Genomic DNA, 21,224 nt, shown 5'->3' on the forward strand with positions numbered 1-21,224 from the left:
CAGTAATGCTAGTGAGATAAAGGGGCAAAGGCGTAAGACAAAGGAACAGTTAAATGTGTCTTTTGGAGACAAAGTGGCCACCGGGAATAACAAAAGGTTGGGCATCTCGGATTTCAGGTCTCACCCTCCCTAGTTTCACTCCAAGACCTTTATGCAATATCCTATGAGGCCGTCTCTTCCCGGTACCAGGGAAGACATGCAGTCCCATTCATTTCAATGGAGCTGAAGTCCTCTCCGGCAATGCGAAGCTCCTTCACCACATTATCAGTAAGTATGGGTCCTCGTGCAGAACTGGAGTCTAACAGCAGTATTCTTTTAGTTCAGGGCAACTCCTGTCCTCTAGGGCAAACAACCGGTCACATTTTAAGGATATCCCTGCTTCAGCACAGGTGGGTCAGTCAACGACTGAGCCACTGATTGAGCCACCTGTGCTGAAGCAGGGATATACTTACAACTTGACATGTTGGTGGCCATTGATGACTAAAGCTGGCCGCTCCTGTTTTAGATGCAGCAGCCATACATGTCTTTATTGGTCCAACATCAAAATGAATGACAGAAGAAATGACATCTAAGGTAGGGGAGCGCAAACTTTTGCTGCTGCGCTCCCCTGCCTGGATGCTCACGCCCCCCCCCTACCTTAGACCTGAGTGAAATGACGCTGCGGGGTCATGTGACATTACGTGACTCGCGTCTCAGAGCGCCTGAACCTTGGTAAGTATAGCGTTGCAGAGGCCTCACGTGATCCCCCGGCATTTAATTGAAATGCCTTGGGGAAGAGCGCAATGAATGCCACGTCGGTCCTGTCACGTGTATCATAACTTGCCAGAAATGCCATACTGAATGAGCGCTGCTATATTAAGTCAGGTCATTAGGTAATCGGGCACAGTCCTAAGGACCACTGCTTTTTTTTTGTTTTGTTTATCTATGACACAAGATGTGCCGGAAACTTTGCTCCCTTGTTTAAAACCCGCTTCTTCATCGCCATTTCAAATATTTTTCTGTTCCATCCTTACCACATACTTCACTGTCAAGCAACCCAGCAAATTTGAAAGGTAACATTTATGGAAACTTTGAACCATGTAACCTAGTCTCTGCAGCCTTGAAATCACTGCAGCATTTCTGATCCCAAAAGGTTCAACCCTGTAACCACAACGTATCTTACGAGTCGACCCGAGGAGTTTTTTTTTGTGTCATTATTTAGACCAGGGGTTCTCAACGCCAGTCCTCAACACTTCCAACAGCTCAGGTTTTCAGGATATCCCTACATCAGCACAGGTGGCTCAATCAGTCAAAGACTGAGCCACATGTGCTGAAGCAGGAATATCCTGAAATATTAGAAGCTGCACAACCAACTGCTGAAAATAGGAAAGTGGGTGTTACACCAGGGGTGCGCAAACTGGGGGCGCGGGATTTTTCAGGGAGGGGGGGGGCACGAGCGGTTGCAGAGGCCCCACGCTCGTCCCCAAGGCATTAAAATGAAATGCCGGGGGATCGCGTGAGGCCTCTGCAACTCTACTTACCGTGATTCAGACGGCTGGTGTGACACGTCGCTATGGCAACGCGGCGTCATTTGGCACCGCGGAGTCACGTGACGTCATTTGACGCCGACCAAAGAGGTAAGGGGGGGGGGGGGGCGCGAACAGTGTAGGGAGGCGCAGCTTCGAAAGTTTGCGCACGCCTGTGTTACATGATACTTTGTGGCAAACCCCGTATATGTTGATAGGTGGGACTCTGGTTTCAAAGCAATTGATATCTACACAGGATCATGACTTTTTAGCGGGATTTTGAGCTCGGCAGACCGTTAACCGAAGCTTGTTGACGCTGGGGATCGCAGGGACTGGATTAGCAATCTCTGTAGGAATGATTCAGGACACTGATGGGCCCACGCACGTCTCTGCAGGACACGCCAACACATGCGACTTATACTTAGCACTTACAGTATGCTGCACAGAACATGGGACGTCTTTACTGACAATCTGCTCAGGTGACATTACAGAGCAAAGGAAACCATTGTTAGCTGACAGAGTGAATGCGCCCCACACCTTTTATTTCTGTCTGTCGTTTAGGTTGGTTTTCTTGGGGGTGGGGGAGGGGTTTTTAAAAGCATATTGAAGTTAGGAACGTTAAGCAGAGGTGCTCAACTACCACCCCCTGGTGAGGTTTTTAAGGATATCACTGCTTCTGCACATGTGGCTCAATCAGTGTCCCAGGAGACGACTAATTCAGCACAGGTGGCTCAATCAGTGGCCACTTGTGCTGAAGCAGTGATATTCTGGAAACCTGACCTGTTGGAGGGGATGGGTCTTGCTGACTGGAGTTGAGAGCCCCTGCGTTCAAGAACAGCAATGGATTGTAAGGGTTAAGCCTGAGGCTTAATTAGCGAAGCAATAGCCCTGTGACGGCACATACCTGCGGCTATTTTGACCACTGGGCTGTTCATGTCAACAAACAGATAGGTTAGCGGTAGGGGCGCGGAAGTGCCTTATTTGCTGTGCATTCATGTGGCAGATTAAGAAAGAAACACGTCACGTCATTAGAAGCACGAGTATTACCCACATTGCAATAATATTATAGCTGTATGTTAATTTAAAGGTGCCAATCCTTAAGGCATCTTAATGCCCCTTTGTTTGTATGGTGTCCTTAAGTCTTAGCACTGTTTAGTAAATATGGCCACAGCCCTACAAGAATATATCTTCAGAAAGCAGTTAACTGTTTCAGTACTCGACATTTTAGACCAATGCATTATCTTCAACAAGCTGGAGTTAAAAAATGAAATGCCACACAATATACGCAGGAGAAACCTAAGCATTAAAAAATATTCAAATGTTTTTTGTTGTTGTTTTTTTTTAACCTCCTAAAAAAGGACTATGTTTTCTATTTTTTTTTTTCAACAAGGGCAGGGGATTTGGGGGGATCTGAAGTTGAAACTTATCCATGAAATTGCTTGGATATTTTTTTTTTATCTACATCTCACTTATTTACATAACTGGACACTGAAGAAAGAGAAAGCGTTGAATATTGGCGTGCTTGGTTTTCGTTACAAACTCTTTTTAAGAAAGATTGCCGATATACCAAAAATGTACATGCTGCTCTGTATACTGATGCAGAGTAGGTATCCAAACTTGTTGTAATACACTGTAACAATTGCCTACAGTAAGGCTTTTCTTTAATTGGTGTGAGCAGTGGGATCTTGTAGTTGTATCTATCAGGGATACTGTAAAATGTTCAGGAGCCTAACACCCATATATGCAAATAAACCCCAGGGCTACAATATCAGCCGTATACAACAGTATATAAACATGTGTGAGTTTTGTACATGTGTAAATCTGTATATATCACTGTCTGTGTTTAGATTGTGTTTCTGTATGTCTATCAGTGTGTCTGTCAGTGTATACAGTATAATTGCGTTAGTAAATGTGTGCAGTGGTTAAAGAGCATCAAGTGCTGGGATTATGGATAGACAGCACCATTAACCTCTTCCCTGCCAGGGAGAACTGCAACCCATTACTGTTATTATATTGCTCTGAAATGTATTGCTAGCTTCTCTGACAGCAAAAAGGGGTTACATTTTGTCCTGACTGACCCCCCCTGACATCAGTTTCTATCCTCCAAGGCAGCTCTAACATGAAGTTAAACTCAGAATAGTTTCATCATGGAGTGATAACAGGGATGAAATGCTTATTCAATCACTTTTTTCGTTGTTGTTTTACGCACATTTGGTCATTTTACCGTGTCAGTATCGAAAAAGCTGCACAAAGCATTAGGGAGAAAAGAAAATTAGCTCCAAGAATAATAAGACATAGCATTGTGACAGAAGTATGCAGAGCATCCATTTTGTGAGTGAACGTCAGTCACGTAGACTGCAAAATGGAGGGTGAGCAGAGCATGCATATATTCTAGTACAGTGGTATCCCGCCTCCTCTAGGCTAATATACCAATAGGAGGCTTTCTGAGTTTTCTATTGGTTGTCACATGTGAGGGCTGAACTTCCGAAACCTACATATTGGACCCATTATCATCAAACCTCTGTATGTATCCAAGCGCTTTACTAGGAGGGCTGCCCCACTCTTTGGGAAGGCGGTCCCACTCTTTGGGAGGGCGGTCCCACTCTTTGGGAGAGCGGTCCCACTCCTTCCTAACAGTGGACTGAGACTTCAATGGAGTCTCACACTTCACTCTTTTAAAGCAAAGGGCCATATTTACCAAGCTGTGTTACTCCATAAGATACTTTCCATGCTGTAAGACACCTTACAGTTCATATACTACATACCTTATTTAAGGGAATGCACCATATCATAAATAAAGTCAGAATAATGACCTTTACCTGTCAGAGAAATACATTAATTGTATGACTGCCTGTCACACATCTCTCCCAACTTTCTCTATTAATCCTCAATAAATTGCTATACAGATTTGCCTCTCCGCATACAGTACATAGTAGCACAGACAGCTGTGCTAACCCAGCTTCCACTCAATCCAGCACGGGCTCTAGTCCTTTTTATTGAAAAAGGCCACAGCCCAGTAATACTGTGCAGGGATTTATAAGGCATTCTGGGCAAAATAACCGCACCAGATATGTATCAAGAGAACTTGTCATGGCCACAGATCCCCACACCCACCATCAAGACCAGGCACTGGTACTCCTTCCATACCGTCTCTACAAATCTCTCAACATCCTACTTCTATTGGGGCAGGGATTCCGCCTTCTATCACGGGCCCAAAGAGTGGGAAGGAAGACCCTCTAAAACAGCCCCTCCTAGTACAGCTGGCTACATGCAGAGGTTTAAGGATGTGTGACACGTATTGTAATATAATGTCCGTTGTAGAGATGGGAGAATATTTTGGGCGGATTTGGATCCGCCGCGTATCGGCCGGTTCCTTTTGGTCCGCGTATTTCCGCGCATCAATCTAAAAAAAAAAAAAGGACGATTCGCGTTTTTTTTTGGATTTTTTAAATTATTTATTATTATTATTATTACCAACACACTCCGCGGATTCTTACGAATTCGCCAACGGGTTGCTGAATCCGCGGACTGGGTTCTAGAAATCCGCCAACGGATTGTATCCAATGGCGGATTTTAATGAATCGGTGCGGATTAAAACCGCCCAAATCCGTCCACATAACTTATTTTTTTGGGGGGGGGGTGCGAGGAAAATCCAGGAAATGGATCTGGGCACATTGGCCCATCTCTAGCCTGTTCTGTAAAGCGCTGCTTGCATTGTTAAATACAAACATGTTCACGCTGCATGTGCTAATAATATTCCTTATTCAGTGTTCTGTTCCTATATACACTCGGCAATCCCATGGCAGCATTGCAGAGCTGTGTAATTACCTGCGCTGGGCAGTGTTGTGCTGCTTCGCTGTCAGTAACAGGCTTACCACACTGTGTTATATCATGCGCAGCTGTCAAGACGGGACCCACACGGGGTTAATCGGGAGATTCTCTCAGTTGTGGGTTTTGTGGTCGAAACCCTGAATGCCAGGAGCAAATTTTTGTCGTGCACAAGGCGTGTTCTTAAAACCCGCAGCGTGATGAATGAGGAGGCGGGAGCCCTTATTATTACACTTCCGCGGCACAGAACACAAATTCCCGGAGGCACTATTAGCAAAACGTGACTTTCGGACTTAGTCAGCAGCATGTCAGGTTCACACTTAATCAGCAGGAGATTTGCGGTCTTTAGGTTCAGGACATTCGAACGTCGTCACAATTACCAGCGCACCATACAATCTACAGTTACAGACTACCACTGCTTCTGTAATTACACTCCAAGTGTGTCACTCTATATACAAACTATAAATATGTATGGACAGTTACATATATTTATACAGATAAATACTATATATATATATTGAGGAAGAGAGGTAAACTCTCGAAAGCTTGTCCTATCGCCTAATACTGAAGAACTCATTTATTCTGCACTATCGCAACTGGACTAACAAGGCTATTTCCATTATATATATATATATATATATATATATAACATTTATACAGTATGTACATTGTATTTATATCACACATATTTATACCGTGTAAATATATCTGTCTATAGATATGTGTATGTATGGATTTATATACACTATGTATGTATATAAAGTATATACACTATATATGTATATGGGCAGAAGGAGCGGCTCAGTGAGTAAAGATAATGACTGTAGGCATGAACAAGCACTGAGCGTGACTCAGGGGAGCCTGGCTCAGTTCCTGGCGTCGGCTCCTTGTGACCATGGGCAAGTTACTTTATCTCCCTGTGCCTAAGGCACCAAAATCATAGATTGTAAGCTCTACAGGGCAGGGAATCATGTCTGCAAAAAATTCTATGTACAGCGCTGCATACACTGTCAGTGCTATGCAAGAAAAAATATTATATATAATGTACATATATAAGCACACACATGGATTTATTTACATCTGCAGTGCTGCACAATACACCGCATCCCCATCTGGTACCAAAGGATTTAAATCAGCTTCCCCCTCTGCAGACTAACCTTGCTTATTACATACTCTCTGACGAAGCGCTGTGTACAGCGTGAAACGCGTCAGAGTAGTTTTTAACCTGTCTGTGCCATGATGTCGATTGTACATGAAAGATTTTTTCCATCAGTACCACGCTGTAGCCCCGGATTAGCCACTTGTTGCACGGCTGTGCTCCGTTTCCTTTTCCCTTCCGGGATCGTGTGCTTATTTATTACAGAACACATAAGGCCCCAAGAGTCACCTTTCCCCTTCAGTGACTAACACAGAAGGAGCAACACCCAATTCCCCACCACAGCAACTGAGCATTTCCTTTCTGCAGCCCACCTACACCCCGTTCTGCAGCCCACCTACACCCCGTTCTGCACCAAGCACACACCCTCTGTGCTGAACCGGAGTCCGCACCTCCCACCTGCCCACAAACCTTTTATTTATTTATCAAATCTCTTACCAGGAAATATTACATTTATTTACTGTATCACACGGAGACGGTGCTTCAGAGTTACAATTCCATGGAACAAGTCCTCCCCATTTTATCTGTTTCTTTTTTTTATTATTATTATTATTATTGTATCGGAAGTAAAAGAAAAAACACGTTTTGTGGGCACTTAAAAAATGGTGTGTTCTGACCTTACTGTTATCGCTTAAGAGATACAAAGAAACTGAATGAGCACTACAACCACACTAAATGCAACACCTACATAATTAACCTATATATTATAGGTGGTGTTCCCTGGGGTCAATAACTACACTGTAAACAAGAGAGAAAGAGTTGTAGGTCCCATAGAGCAGGGCCTACTAGGACTCCAAAAACGGGGCACACAAGTATGAGTACAAAACTGTACATTTTATTAACCACACCGCCAAATGAAGGCAGACAGCCTATAATAAAACACTGGGCCCTGCTCTATGGGACCTACACCTCCTACTGTTATCGTTCCCTGAAAGACCGGAGAAACAGAACGTAGCCATCCTTTCCTCAAAGCGGCAACACTACATTCCCACCCCCTCCCCCCCTTCTTAATTGTATACAGGCATACCCCGGTTTAAGGACACTCACTCTAAGTACACTCGCGAGTAAGTACATATCGCCCAATAGGCAAACGGCAGCTCACGCATGCGCCTGTCAGCACGTCCTGAACAGCAATACCGGCTCCCTACCTGTACCGAAGCTGTGCGCAAGCGGGGAGACTATAGAGCCTGTTACAAATGCGTTATTTACATCAGTTATGCACGTATATAACGATTGCAGTACAGTACATGCATCGATAAGTGGAAAAAGGGAGTGCTTCACTTTAAGTACATTTTCACTTTACATACATGCTCCGGTCCCATTGCGTACGTTAATGCGGGGTATGCCTGTATGTAAACATGCGGCAATCTATAATTCTACATTCTTACCTAAACTGGCAACCGTTTGCTGCTCCTTTTATAAATCTGTCAAAATCCTTATGGTGGGCCTAATATAATGGCTGCTTCAGTCAGTGTAACTCAGCAGCTACAATGTGTCCTTATATTACTAAGGTAACATTATCTATTGTTACAGTTTGCAGCTTAAACTGCTGGGAGCATTGGCAACAAATTATCACAAACAGGAAAGTGTTGCAAAGATCTTAACCTGCTGGGGACCTTCTATAACTATCACAGGATGCTGTAAAACTAATTAAAAAGAGCATTACGAGTTGAATAATAATACTTTTAAAAATGTCGTGTGTATTACCTAATACTACAAAATTGATTTATTTAAGAAAGAAAACATATACAATTTCACGTTTTGCAGCTTTAATGGGGCAGTCTGTGTGACTAATAACAATAATAATAGCATGTTCTTGTATAGCGCTGCTAGTTTTAAGTAGCGCTTTACAGAGACATTTTGCAGGCACAGGTCCCTGCTCTGTGAAGCTTGCAATCTACGTTTTTGGTGCCTGAGGCACAGGGAGATGGAGCAGACACCGGGAATGGAACAAGGTCCCCCTGGCTCAAACTCAGTGCCAGTCAGTGTCTTTAATCACCGAGCCGCTCCTTCTCCTTAATGCCTCTTCTTCTTCTTTTTTTTTTTAAAACCCTAGTATCTCTAAATAAATATGTATTTATTTTTTAAGTTCCTTTCTTGCACATGCAACACCTCCTCTTTCCCCCTCCCCTGACCTTTATTGGCCCTGTGAGAAGGATAGGGTGGGCTAAGGAGAAAACTCGATTACCAAACATTTCAGAAGCCCAGCCAGAAGAGATGCAATTTGTAATTTATAGAGAAACAGGAGCCGCAAAATATTTGCTTTTACTGGAGTTCAATGACTTTCTGGAAGCCAATTATATTATTCCATTGTTTAGAAAAGTGTTTTTGGGGCCAGTTAAGTGGGATTGCACCTTTTTTGAGTCTCATTTACATATGTTTAAGGAAGACCATTAAGCGTTAAGTCAGGGGGGGGGGCAACTCATTCTTAAGGGCCGCCAACGGGTCAGGTTTTAAAGGATATCCCTGCTTCAGCACAGGTGGCTTAATCAGTGGCGCAGTCGTGTGTTTAGTTGTTTGCGGTGTTTTTGGACACTAATTGGAATTCCACCATTAATATGTTACCAGTATAATAGGTCAAATTAAATATATACGTACGCACAAAACCTATTTAGATGACGTGTTTCAAAGAAAATCAAGCACATACAAGCATGGTTTCATTATTTCCCACAGTCTAAAAATCTTCCTTTCTTTTAATTGAACGGGGGAGGGGGGGGTGACTGCCAATTAGTGGTAGTAGTCAAAAGTTAGGCAACGACCCCAGTGCCTGCGCTGCACGCGCGTCTGCAAGGCTGGTGGCGCATGCAGCCGAGTCCCCCCGTCTGCAGTGAGCTGCAGGGGGAAAGACGGAGGGGGGGCGTGACGGGGGACGCGGCCGTGACGTCACCCGGCAGGTTTGCCCTCATTTGCCCTCCGTCGCAAGTCCTGATCTCAATTCTCTTGAGAGCAGGAGTTTCTGTCGGCGCGGCGGCCGCCCCTCGCAGCGGGCCTGGCCTCATTTAGTAGCCAGCGGGGACCTGGCCTTATGCATGTCCCCTCAGTGTCTCGGTACCACTTGACAAAGGGCACAGGATAAGGAAAAGAGACACATGCAGAACAATCCACCCAAAACCACAGGTTGAAACCTTCCTACTACAAACGTTCAACGCTAATTACACCCTTCTCTTCAAATGGCATAAATCGCCTCATTTTAACCTCCTTAAATACAGCGTTGCCATGAGGCCACTTTGATCTGCAGTGGAGGCCAAGAAACAGTTGATAGCTCTGTCACAGTATGATGGAAATACTGAGAAGAGAGTGTAATTATGCACCTTGCAAGCTTGGGTTTGGCCTATGGCTAACTAACAAATTTCCTGTTCTGCCCAAAGGGACCCGTCGAGGGGCGTGCGGCCGGAGGGTGAAAGATTCTGCTAGCTGAGGATATCTCTCACATCGAGATTCTTGTAAAACACGAGAATGCAATCCTCCCTCATCGTTGCGTGATAACTATCAGCATTCAGTCGCTTCCTTGAAGACACTGTCAGTCAGTGCAGAGGCGGACACATACTGGCAATCGTTGTGAAACACACCTGAATTAATGTGTGAGCAGCCCTGATTTGGTAAACAATACTTACCGTGAAGTGAATGGTCTCTGACTTGTGCTAATTGTTAAAGCAAATAAAAAATATGACTTGTGAGCACATTCACATCTCAGACAGATTTGCCACCCCATTATCTCTTGGCATACAATGCTTGCACTGCAGCCAGGGATTCTGGGAAATGACCTGCAAATGAGCACACAGTGTCACCTTTTAATTATTAGAGATGTGTGAAGCAAATGTAAAAAAAACAAAACAATTGTGCGTAACATTTTGTTGGCTAAAAGGCTACCTTTGGAAACGTTTTCCATACATTAAAAGGCAATGTAAACGTCAAATTCCAACACAGAAGCAAAAGCAAATGATATCAGGTCATAGGACCCTTTTATATAATGCAATTTTTGCAAAGATTCTGATGAAAGTCACAAAATGGTGCGCTAATCTAGCAAAAGTATTGCATTTCACCCCATTTTTGCACATTCCCGAGAACTTTCGTGAAAATTTCAATTCAATATTAGCCCTGACCAATAATTCTCACACAAGTTTGCACTTACCATCCAAAAGTCACCTACCAAAAGTCTATGAAGAAGGCAAAATGAGTTTGTCATACTGTAGTCGTGTGCATATTCCACCCGGAATGGTGGAACTGTTTCCCTTTGAATCGGGTATTGACTATTATACAATGCAGCTGGTCCTGTGTGGCTGGGCCAAACTTGCAGCGCCAGCCGGCCAGGCCCCCCACAGCCTCCGGGCCGTGACACTTTTCCTGGCACCCCCCCCCCCCCCCGTTGGTGGCCCTGCACACAGCCCTTGAGAAAGCCCCGAGGGAGAAACGTCTTGGGCTATTTCTCCTGTCTGTTTTTATCATCTCCTCAGCTTCGGTCGTTGAGCGATTATGCAACTGTGGTTTGCGATAAAAAAAGGAATAAGTTGATTTTTGTATTCCTGACTTGGTGCCGAGTTCTCCTGGTTCGTTCTTATGTATGCACACACACACCTACACACACATAAATATACACACACACACATACACACACATAAATATACACACACACACCTACACATACATACACATAAATACACACACACACACACCTACACATACATACACATAAATACACACACACACATACACACACATAAATATACACACACACACCTACACATACATACACATAAATACACACACACACACCTACACATACATACACATAAATACACACACACACATACACACACATAAATATACACACACACACCTACACATACATACACATAAATACACACACACACACCTACACATACATACACATAAATACACACACACACACATACACACACATAAATATACACACACACACCTACACATACATACACATAAATACACACACACACACACACACACCTACACATACATACACATAAATACACACACACACATACACACACATAAATATACACACACACACCTACACACACATACACACACACATAAATATACACACACACACCTACACATACATACACATAAATACACACACACACCTACACATACATACACATAAATACACACACACACACCTACACATACATACACATAAATACACACACACACACACACCTACACATACATACACATAAATATACACACACACACCTACACATAAATACACACACACACACCTACACATACATACACATAAATACACACACATACATACATACACCTACACATAAATACACACACACACACCTACCAGCACACACACACACCTACTTACACACATACATACACACATATACACACACACACATACATACAAACACATACATACAAACACATACATACAAATACATACACACACTCATAAATACACACACACACACACACACACACAAATAAATACACACACACACACTGCAAATATCGCTCTCCTTGAGGAATTGAAAAACAAAAAAGTGTTTCCTGGAGAACAAAAGCAGCGAGTTAGGAGCGGCAAAAGCAAAGATTGCGCAGCTTAGACCGACAGCGATAGAGTAAACGAAGAGAGAAATGAATAAAGAAAGAAACTGAGGAAGAAAAATAACAGAGGCAGGTGCTTTTCCACTTGGCTGAACCTGTAGCCTTCTCCATCTCCATTGGCACATAATCCTGTTTCAACATAACTGCGAGTGTTTGCATTGCCATGAAAGCGGCATTCGTGGTCTCGCTGAAGGAGAAGAAGAACTAAAAGAAATAAAACAGCCTGTCAGCCGGATTAGTGAGCGTCTGACTTTGCAGTGTTTGGTAAGACGAGACGCTCCCCCTTCTTGAAGTCGGGTAACGTTTACCGGCGGCGTGCGAGCATGGGCGCCAGGGAGCTGGGACAGGGCCCCCGGATCTCCCGCCAGCGGTGGTCTTCAATGTTATCTCTGGCGATGTGAAATGGAAATAAGGGCCGCCATTTACACCACCGGGCTACACCGCGAAACCACTCTCCAGCGGGCTTTTGTAAATACAGACCCTTATGGCCAGTCCTCAAGACTCCCCCACCCCAACAGGTCAGGTTTTCAGGATATCGCTGCTTCAGCGCAGTTGGCTCAATCAGAAACTCTGTCGAAGACTGAGCCTCTGATTGAGCCACCTGTGCTGACGCAGGGACTGATTGAGCCACCTGAGCTGAAGCAAGGACTGATTGAGCCCCCTGTGCTGAAACAGGGATATCCTGAAAACTTGACCTGTCGGGGGGGGGGGGGGGGCGGGGGGGGGTCTTGAGGACTGGAGTTGAGCACCCCTGACCTAAGGGTCACATCCTTCACTGGGATCACCCCATATTTCTACATGATTATTCTTTATACAACACCAACACATTAACATAACAATTTTACAGAGCGGCCGGGCTTGCATAGACAACAATAAGATCATCCTTTACTAAAAGTTAAGATCACCCTCTTATACATCAACCGTCCTATACAATGTAGCAGATTTACCATCTTAAAAATTGAGAGCACCCTCTTGTACATCAGCTACCCCTGACTTCCAGTAATGTGATCAGCAAAAGTTATTGTTGGCTTACTTGCATTGGTTTCGTGCTCCCCAAAGATTTTACTGGGATCACAACTGATCCTGTGACTGCAGAGATCACATAGAAAAAACATTTATTGACCAGGGGTTGGTGAATAGACTGAGCCACCTGTGCTGAAGCAGGGATATCCTGAAAACCTGACCAGTGGGTGGCCCTTGAGGACTGAAATTGACCACTCCTGCACTCCGAGCTTGTCGTCCCCCCTCCACCGTTAGCAACAGGAAATGCACAATGGTTAAAGAAAGAAACACAGGACATAATTAAAGGTTCAAGCCCAGCACAGGACAAAAGACTGATGAGTAAAATAAGTCACTTTCTATTGCTCATAATAGGACAAATGTCAGTGGGTAGTTGGTGTGTTTTTAACTCATTTAAAAGGGTCAGACACTTCTTGAATGAACGTGAACAAAAGGTCTTTTGGTGATAAGACTGTTTGTCATTCCTCAAAACTAGAATGCAGTGTTCATGTTTTGTCCACTGTTTGTATAGTAACCGTTAAGCCATCATTAGGCAAACAGATAAACACAAGTAGCCTATATACCTGAATTCAGCAGACCCAGAGGGAAAAAAGGGACATGTTCATTTTTAACAGAATGCAAATAAATAAAAACGGTGGCTTCAAGCTCTCAACGTCGATTTATACTAATACGTTGTTTAAAAAAGTGAAAAGTACAAGTTAAAAACGAAGAAGACTGCATTTCTGCACAAGAATTCCTCACATGCACCACGCTGAATTTTTTATGTTATGGGTTTACTATTAACAGAAAGGATCTATCAACACAAAATAATATAAATATAGATCATGATATCAAATCGTGCAACCCACATGGTTTCCATGTAAAAACAACTCATAATCAGAAATCATGTGTCAACGATTCTTTTTTTTTTTTTTGCTTAGCATTGGGAATTAAACATCATTACATAGACCAAATGAAAACTCCCCACATGAAATGGGATTTCTCTTTCTTGAGTATATGTTGAGTTGTTTTTTTCCATTTACCTAATTCATTTTGTTGCTCATATTTATAATCTGCAACACTTTAATTACGCCAATATTAGTAAACCGATCAATCACCACATGTAGTTTATTGACGGAATATCAATGTTTCAGTCCCATCATGGACCAATCTCAAGGCAAACTAGAGCAGTGACATGAATGTATATGCACCTGTGGGGTGCTGCTTGTTGTTCAAGAGTGCCCTTACTACTGACCAAATCATGTAAATATTGCTGCTGCTGCTGCCTCCTGACATTGTGCAGACAGTTTTAACGTTCAATGCAATCTGCAGCATTTTAAAAACATAGAATAATATAAAAATATAACAGGCGAAAAACAAAATCGACTTGTACAATGTTAATGGATTAATCCAAAGACATCTGTGTTGTTAGTCAAGAGTCATCAGGGTGGCTCATTGGAGTTATGCTAAGCCTGCAAGAAATTACAACATCCCATAAGCCCATCTTGATTGAGTGATTAATATAGGAGGAGCTGTCTCGGGCTTAATTCCCATTTGCATGCAAATCCATAGCAATAATGAGCCATCCTAAAAATAGCTGCCAACTCATCCACATCATATGTGCATTCGTGCTGTTGAGCGGAAGTTGGACATTTTGAAAGTCACAGAAGTACCAGAGAAATAAGTTGTAATTAAAATGTACTGGTAAATCATACATGCAAATCTCTGACACTGACTGTATGTGTCACACTTCCAGGCAGTGTGCAGACATCGCCAGGTACTTAAAATTTAAAATGAAGTATGTTAGACTTAGAGCTGAATGAAATCCATGTTATTTTACTGTGAACTATTTCAAGATAAGGCAGGGATACCCAAAGAGTACAGTGAAAACATGAACATGCTTGATATTCCCAAGTATATGTCCAAGGCGGTAGGATGGCACTAAGCATAGTTTCCTCATTTGTCATGCTGTATATATGTTTAATAGCTGCATTGCTGTAGGTTCTGATATTTCTTCTTAGGTAGCGGAAGTACACAATATGTATGCTATAATAACAGACACCGTACAGTTAACTATGGTAGTTCTCAGCTTCACAATACAGAGCAATCAAGCTACTATCGGTGCGAGTTTCCAGTTCTGTATTGAATTTACCAAGCTTGGATATCGGTACTGTTTCCAGGTGTCCGGTATTGAACCGCACTGTCCTGTATTTGGACTCTCTGTCCAGTAAAAAATGAGAGGTAATACTGGACATGTGTGTGTCCGGTGTTACCTCTCTGGACATAATGACCTGACCGGCTTGGGGGACCGTGGGATTTCCCTGAGCGGAGAGAAAGCAGGGCTGTTGCTAGGGGGCGTGGCAGCTTCCTCCATCCTGATTGGCTGCATTGCCCAGCAGCAGCCAATCAGGAGGAGGTGTCAGGAGCCTGGGGGTGGGGTGAAGGAGAGGAGGAAACATCATGGAGCGGTGAGAGGTGTGTGTGTGTGTATATGTGTGTGTGTGTGTGTGTGTGTCAAGCAAATCGCACCTTTCACCATTTTGTCCAGTATTTTTGGGAGAAGCCACCTGGCAACCCTAGATATAGGCGGTAAAAGGCAGGATGATGCTTCAGAGCTAATGGCAATATCTGCAGTTTAAACACGATATCAGTTGTACTGTGATAGATTTAGGGAGCATGTGTGTCACAAGCAAGTGCAATTGTAGACTTTTTTTTGCTGTGAGAACAGCTAGACGTACAGAAATAGTAAAACGCACTACCTCCGGCGCCGCTGGCGAAGAAGTAAAAGGCTACGGCACCGGAAACAGTGTCTGCCTCGATTTGAGCTGCGGGGGATGGGGGGGGGGGGACATGCTTCTGAATGAGACCCCCCACTGTGTTAATCCTCCGGACCACGGGTGGCAGCGGCACCGAAGACACTTACATCTGTACCCCACCTACTGGAGCCTTCAGGTGACAAACCCTACTTATACATGGAGAATTCCTTAGTACAGATGCTTAGATTTATATGATCTCATACAGCACCTGATGAAGACAGAAAGTCAACTCTTCAATATAAATTCTAGGTAGCGCATTGAAAAAAAGAGGTCACAGAACTGTTGACATTTGCTATTCATTCAACTTTATGGTCCATATTTACTCAGTAGTCTTCTGGCATATGACACCTTCCGGCACAGGAAAAACCTTCAAGCCCATTGACTTGTATGGGCTTGTGCGCTGGAAGGCATCTCAAGGCAGAAGACTCCTTAGTTAATATGGGACTATGTGCACCTATACATTTTTCTGTGGCTGGAATAGTCTCCATATACAATAACATCACCTAACGTGTAGGGTTAAGTTTCTTTAATGAATGCCTTTTAGTGGCTGATTTGTACAGTGTGTTAAACCTGCAATATCCTTTGGTCATCCACAGTTACCGGCCAGTCATGCTCATACAGAATGACAGCTTCAACCTCCAAAAGTATTCATACTCCAACGAGGATGAAGTCTGGACAAAATACCTGGAGAACCCCATGACTGCTGCTACCAAGGCCATGATGAGAGCGAATGGAGATGATGATGGTGTAGCTGCATTGAGTCTTCTCTACGACTACTATAGGGTAAGTCATTGGACAACCTGATGTGGGAGGAGAGGTCATGAGCATGTGGTCGGAAGATGTATTTGTTCTGTAACCATATAATAGATTATCATCATGACCAGTGTTCGACAAATCACCCAAAAATCTACTCGCCCAACCAAAAAATCTACTCGCCACCTAGTCCCGTCCCCAACCCCGCCCCTAGTCCCGCGCCCCACCCCTAGTCCCGCCCCCAACCCCGCCCCTAGTCCCGCTTTCAAATAAAATATATAAATCATTCGTTTTTGACATAAATGTATTTATTGTATTACATTATATTACAATTAGTGTGTGTGTGTGTGTGTGTGTGTGTGTGTGTGTGTGTGTGTGTGTGTGTGTGTGTGTGTGTGTGCGTGTGTGTGTAAATGTCGGATCTAGAAATAAAAGCCAGGTGTGAATGACTAGTTTCCTGAACCCCTTAACAAGTGTCTGGACGCCCCCGCGTCACAATATCTAAAGCAGCAATCCCGCCTGGGATCTTACCTGATCCGCAGTCCCTCAATGTCCAGGTACCCTCATTCCCGCAATGTTATACATTGGATGAGAGGTGTTCCCTACCTGTCTTCTGGGTTAGGGGGGGTTCCGTGGTGAGGCCACCCCCCCCCACGTACGCCAACCGGGCTGCAGCAGTGGGGACCTCTCGCCCCGGGCAGCGATCGGTGGATCGAGGGACAGGCGGAGGGGAAGGGGACAGGAGGAGGGGAGGGGAAGGGGATGCGATGCGATCATTGAGGGAATTACAAAGCAGAGTTCTTCTGGCTCATCACATGTCACGTCTCACCTCAACTCCACTGTCACTTCATAGGTCAGAGAATCATGCAACATGTACTGTAGAAATTAGAGCAACAACGGGCTTTAGTTTGAGCTGTTTGGAGAGATGTTCTACTGAATGTGTGCCAGACACAGGCAGAGGCATTAGACCTGGGATTGTCCATGTAAATAAGATTACTTTGCCTGTTGAGCTCCTGTCATTCACTTTTTCTGTTGTGTGGTAAGTCCAGCCATACTGGCAAAGCTTGAAATCTTCTCTCAGACAGATTTGTGACAAAAGTACGGGAAGGGGACAGGAAGAGGGGAGGGGACAGTTGGAGGGGAAGCGGACAGGAGGAGGGGAAGGGGACAGGAGGAGGGAGAGCTAACGCAAAGGCGCGGCAGAGGGCAGGAGCAGAGGGCCGCGGTGGTGAGTGGGGAGCCATGTGGGGATCGCACGGGTTGTCTTGCAGGAGGCAGGGAAGGAGCAGAGGGGCCGCAGCATGGAGAGTACTTACTCTCCAACAGAGCTCCTGGCAGATAAAGAATGGCTGCTCGTTGGGGGCGGGCTCATATAGAGCCTGACCGCGCGCCCACAAAGCCTGGGAGCGCGCGCCAATCAGCTGTCAGGTAGGGGGAGTTTTTTTGTTTTTTTTTCAGCGCGAGCAGGGAAAATTTCAGCGCGAGCAGGGAAATTTAAAAAAACAAACACGTGTGCTGCTTGGGCCAATATTTACTCGCCGGGAGGTTAAATCCACTCGCCCCGGGCGTGTAAATGTATATGATTGTCGAACACTGATCATGACTATTAATATTATTACAGGGCGTGAAATAATTTGTCTCCAATGGCCCACCAGTTGTGTCAGGTCTATGTACTGTGGTTGTCAGTCACCAGCTTTTTTTGATCTCCCAAAATTACAAAAAAAAACCTGTACCTTTCTCTTACAATTTTCCACGTTCGGTTAATTGATTCAATTGGAAGTCAATGTGAAGATAAATATAATAAAACAGTGAATGTGCCATTAGCTCCCCCCCCCCCCCCCCCGTCCCCATACACTTTAAGGGAAGAGTGGCCAACTCCAGTCCTCAAGAGCCACCAACAGGTCAATATTTCAGGATATCCCTCCTTCAGCACAGGTGGCTTCAGTCGTTAACTGAGCCACTGATTAAGCCACCTGTGCTGGAGCAGGGATATCCTGAAAACGTGACCTGTTGGTGGCCCTTGTGGACAAGAGTTGGCCCCACCCCTGCTTTAAGGTAAATTTGCTCTCATAATAATTGAAGAGGCACTTTCTGTGTATGCGTCAGGGGCTTTAGGAGCAGCGGTGCTGCCCAATCATGTACCCCGCCCCTGGGCAGCTTCATTGGCCGGATATAACTGGGAAACAGCAGGTCAGTTTAGCATGCAGGTGACAATAATGGTCCTGTTATTGGCTGGTGGAAGACTGCTATTTTGCGTCGTTATCATCATCCTAACTATTAGTATTCCCATGACTATTAATAGTCTGAATACCATTTTAAGTTATAATATTATTTATTTAATGTCATCAAAAATCACTATTTTTTTAAACCCAACATTTGATTCTGTGCCTACTATGGGAGTATGAACTGCTAGCTCTTCGAACCTTTGACATATGTCATTGTTGGGCCCAGAATTCTCCAATCTCACTGGATTTCAGTCCCGGAAAGTTGACATTTCTAACCTGTGAGGTAGTCACTGTGGTCCTCCTATTTGCGATAAGGGACCTACATCTATACATATAAGTCTCAAATAATGTTTGTGTGTGTATGTCTGCTGGACAGCTCATTGGCCTGCGGGCCAGGCAGGGAGGTGCAAGGCAGGGAGAAGAGACGCACACGCACACTCTCCTCACACCGTGACCGCGTGCGCCTCTGACCAACACCGCACACCGTGAGCACACACACACACCACCACCCCCCCCTCTCCCGGTGGCCGTCACTCTCCCCCGTCAGCCGGACCGCAGCTCACCTTCCCCCCCTCTTGGTGGCCGTCACTCTCCCCCCTCAGCCGGACAGGCCCCGTACCTTCCCTGCTGCAAGCTTCCCGGTGGCTCGCGCTCACAGGTGCAGAGAGGGGGCGCATGCGCAGCGCTCCCCGGACGGGAGGAGGGAGAGCAGAGAAGGGCTAGGCGCGCGACAATTGGAGGAGCGCGGGAGAGAGGAGCGGTGCTGTGAGTCCTGGCAGAGGGGATGGGGCTTTGTGGTCCGTACCTTCGGAAGAATACAGGGGAGGGGCTTTGTGGTCCTGTAACAGGGGAGGGCGCTTTGTGTGTGTGTGTGGGGGGAGGGGGGACACAGTGGGTGTGTGGGGGGACGGACAGTGTGTGGGGGGGGGGGGCGGACAGTGTGTGGGGGGGACGGACGGACAGTGTGTGTGGGGGATGGACGGACAGTGTGTGTGGGGGGGGGGGCACAGTGTGTGTGGGGGGGGACCACAGTGTGTGTGTGTGGGGGGGGACAGTGTGTGTGGGGGGGGGGACAGTGTGTGGGGGGGACGGACGGACAGTGTGTGTGGGGGGGGGGGCAGTGTGAGTGGGGGGGGCACAGTGTGTGTGTGTGGGGGGGGACAGTGTGTGTGTGGGGGGGGACCACAGTGTGTGTGTGTGGGGGGGGACAGTGTGTGTGTGGGGGGGGGGGACAGTGTGTGTGTGGGGACACACACAGTGTGTGTGTGTGGTGGGACACACAGTGTGTGTGTGTGTGGTGGGAAGGACGACAGTGTGTGTGTGTGGGGGGGGGCAGTGTGGGTGGGGGGAAACGACAGTGTGTGGGGGGGGGGCAGTGTGTGTGGGGGGGGGGACCACAGTGTGTGTGGGGGGGGACCACAGTGTGTGTGTGTGGGGGGGGACAGTGTGTGTGTGTGTGGGGGGGGGGGGGCAGTGTGTGTGTGGGGGGACACACAGTGTGTGTGTGTGGTGGGAAGGATGACAGTGTGTGTGTGTGTGGGGGGGTACAGTGTGTGTGTTGTGTGGGGGACGACGACAGTGTGTGTGTGTGGGAGGGACGACGACAGTGTGTGTGTGTGTGTAGGGGGACGACAGCGTGTGGGGGGGACCCTGTGTGTGTGTGTGTATGTGTAGAACACTGTAGGGGTGGGGAACGGAGCTGCGCAGGGGTGGGGGGGGACACAAACAGAGAGTGGGAGTGGAGAGAGAGGGGGGAGCGGGAAATTGTACTCCCGGGCAACGCCGGGTCTCTCAGCTAGTCCTTTATAAATGGAAAGTCTTAATATACAGATAGTCCATATGGACATATATGAGACTGTGCATGTCTGTACTGTGTGTTCATTCAGTTCATCACTGTCTTAGGTCCCTAAGGAAAAGAGAATTATTTCTTCCGGATCAACAGGACGCACTGAACAAGTCAAGAGGTGGGTGTCCCTTCCTATACATTATGTGGATTTTCCAGTTATATCTTCATATAATATAACATCGTTTAAATAGTTTGTTTACTGATAAGAAACCGATGTAACAGTCTTCTTAAAGAGACTCTTAAAAATGGCTACTGGATGTTACCGACATCATCACCATGGTTACCGTCCATCTTGTGCAACACGGCGGCCATTTTGAAAACGGCCTAGAGAACATATGACCAAGTCTCCCTATAAATGAGGCAGATTTGTATCTAAAAAAAGTTATCATTTTTCTGCAGTGTCCATGAAAATAATTCCCTAATCTCAAAGCAAGTCGACGGAATGGTTTTACATATCTTCCGCGTTTACATCCCACATCTCTTCGAGGGTAGCTT

General features: G+C 45.5%; 1 protein-coding gene and 1 long non-coding RNA gene across 2 annotated transcripts in view; both read left to right on the top strand.

The window, feature by feature from the left end:
* The window catches only part of LOC142496411 (uncharacterized), a 510,055-nt gene that overhangs the window by 288,957 nt on the left and 199,874 nt on the right, over positions 1-21,224 (top strand). The window lies entirely within an intron of this gene.
* The window catches only part of GRHL3 (grainyhead like transcription factor 3), a 51,097-nt gene that overhangs the window by 2,627 nt on the left and 27,246 nt on the right, over positions 1-21,224 (top strand). Inside the window, exons 2-3 of the mRNA XM_075603710.1 lie at positions 16,502-16,688; positions 20,786-20,847. Of these exons, the coding sequence (XP_075459825.1) occupies positions 16,502-16,688; positions 20,786-20,847 (249 nt within the window). The remainder of the gene's footprint in view (positions 1-16,501; positions 16,689-20,785; positions 20,848-21,224) is intronic.

Source organism: Ascaphus truei, chromosome 6 (assembly GCF_040206685.1).
Source record: "Ascaphus truei isolate aAscTru1 chromosome 6, aAscTru1.hap1, whole genome shotgun sequence".
Classification (NCBI taxonomy): domain Eukaryota; kingdom Metazoa; phylum Chordata; class Amphibia; order Anura; family Ascaphidae; genus Ascaphus; species Ascaphus truei.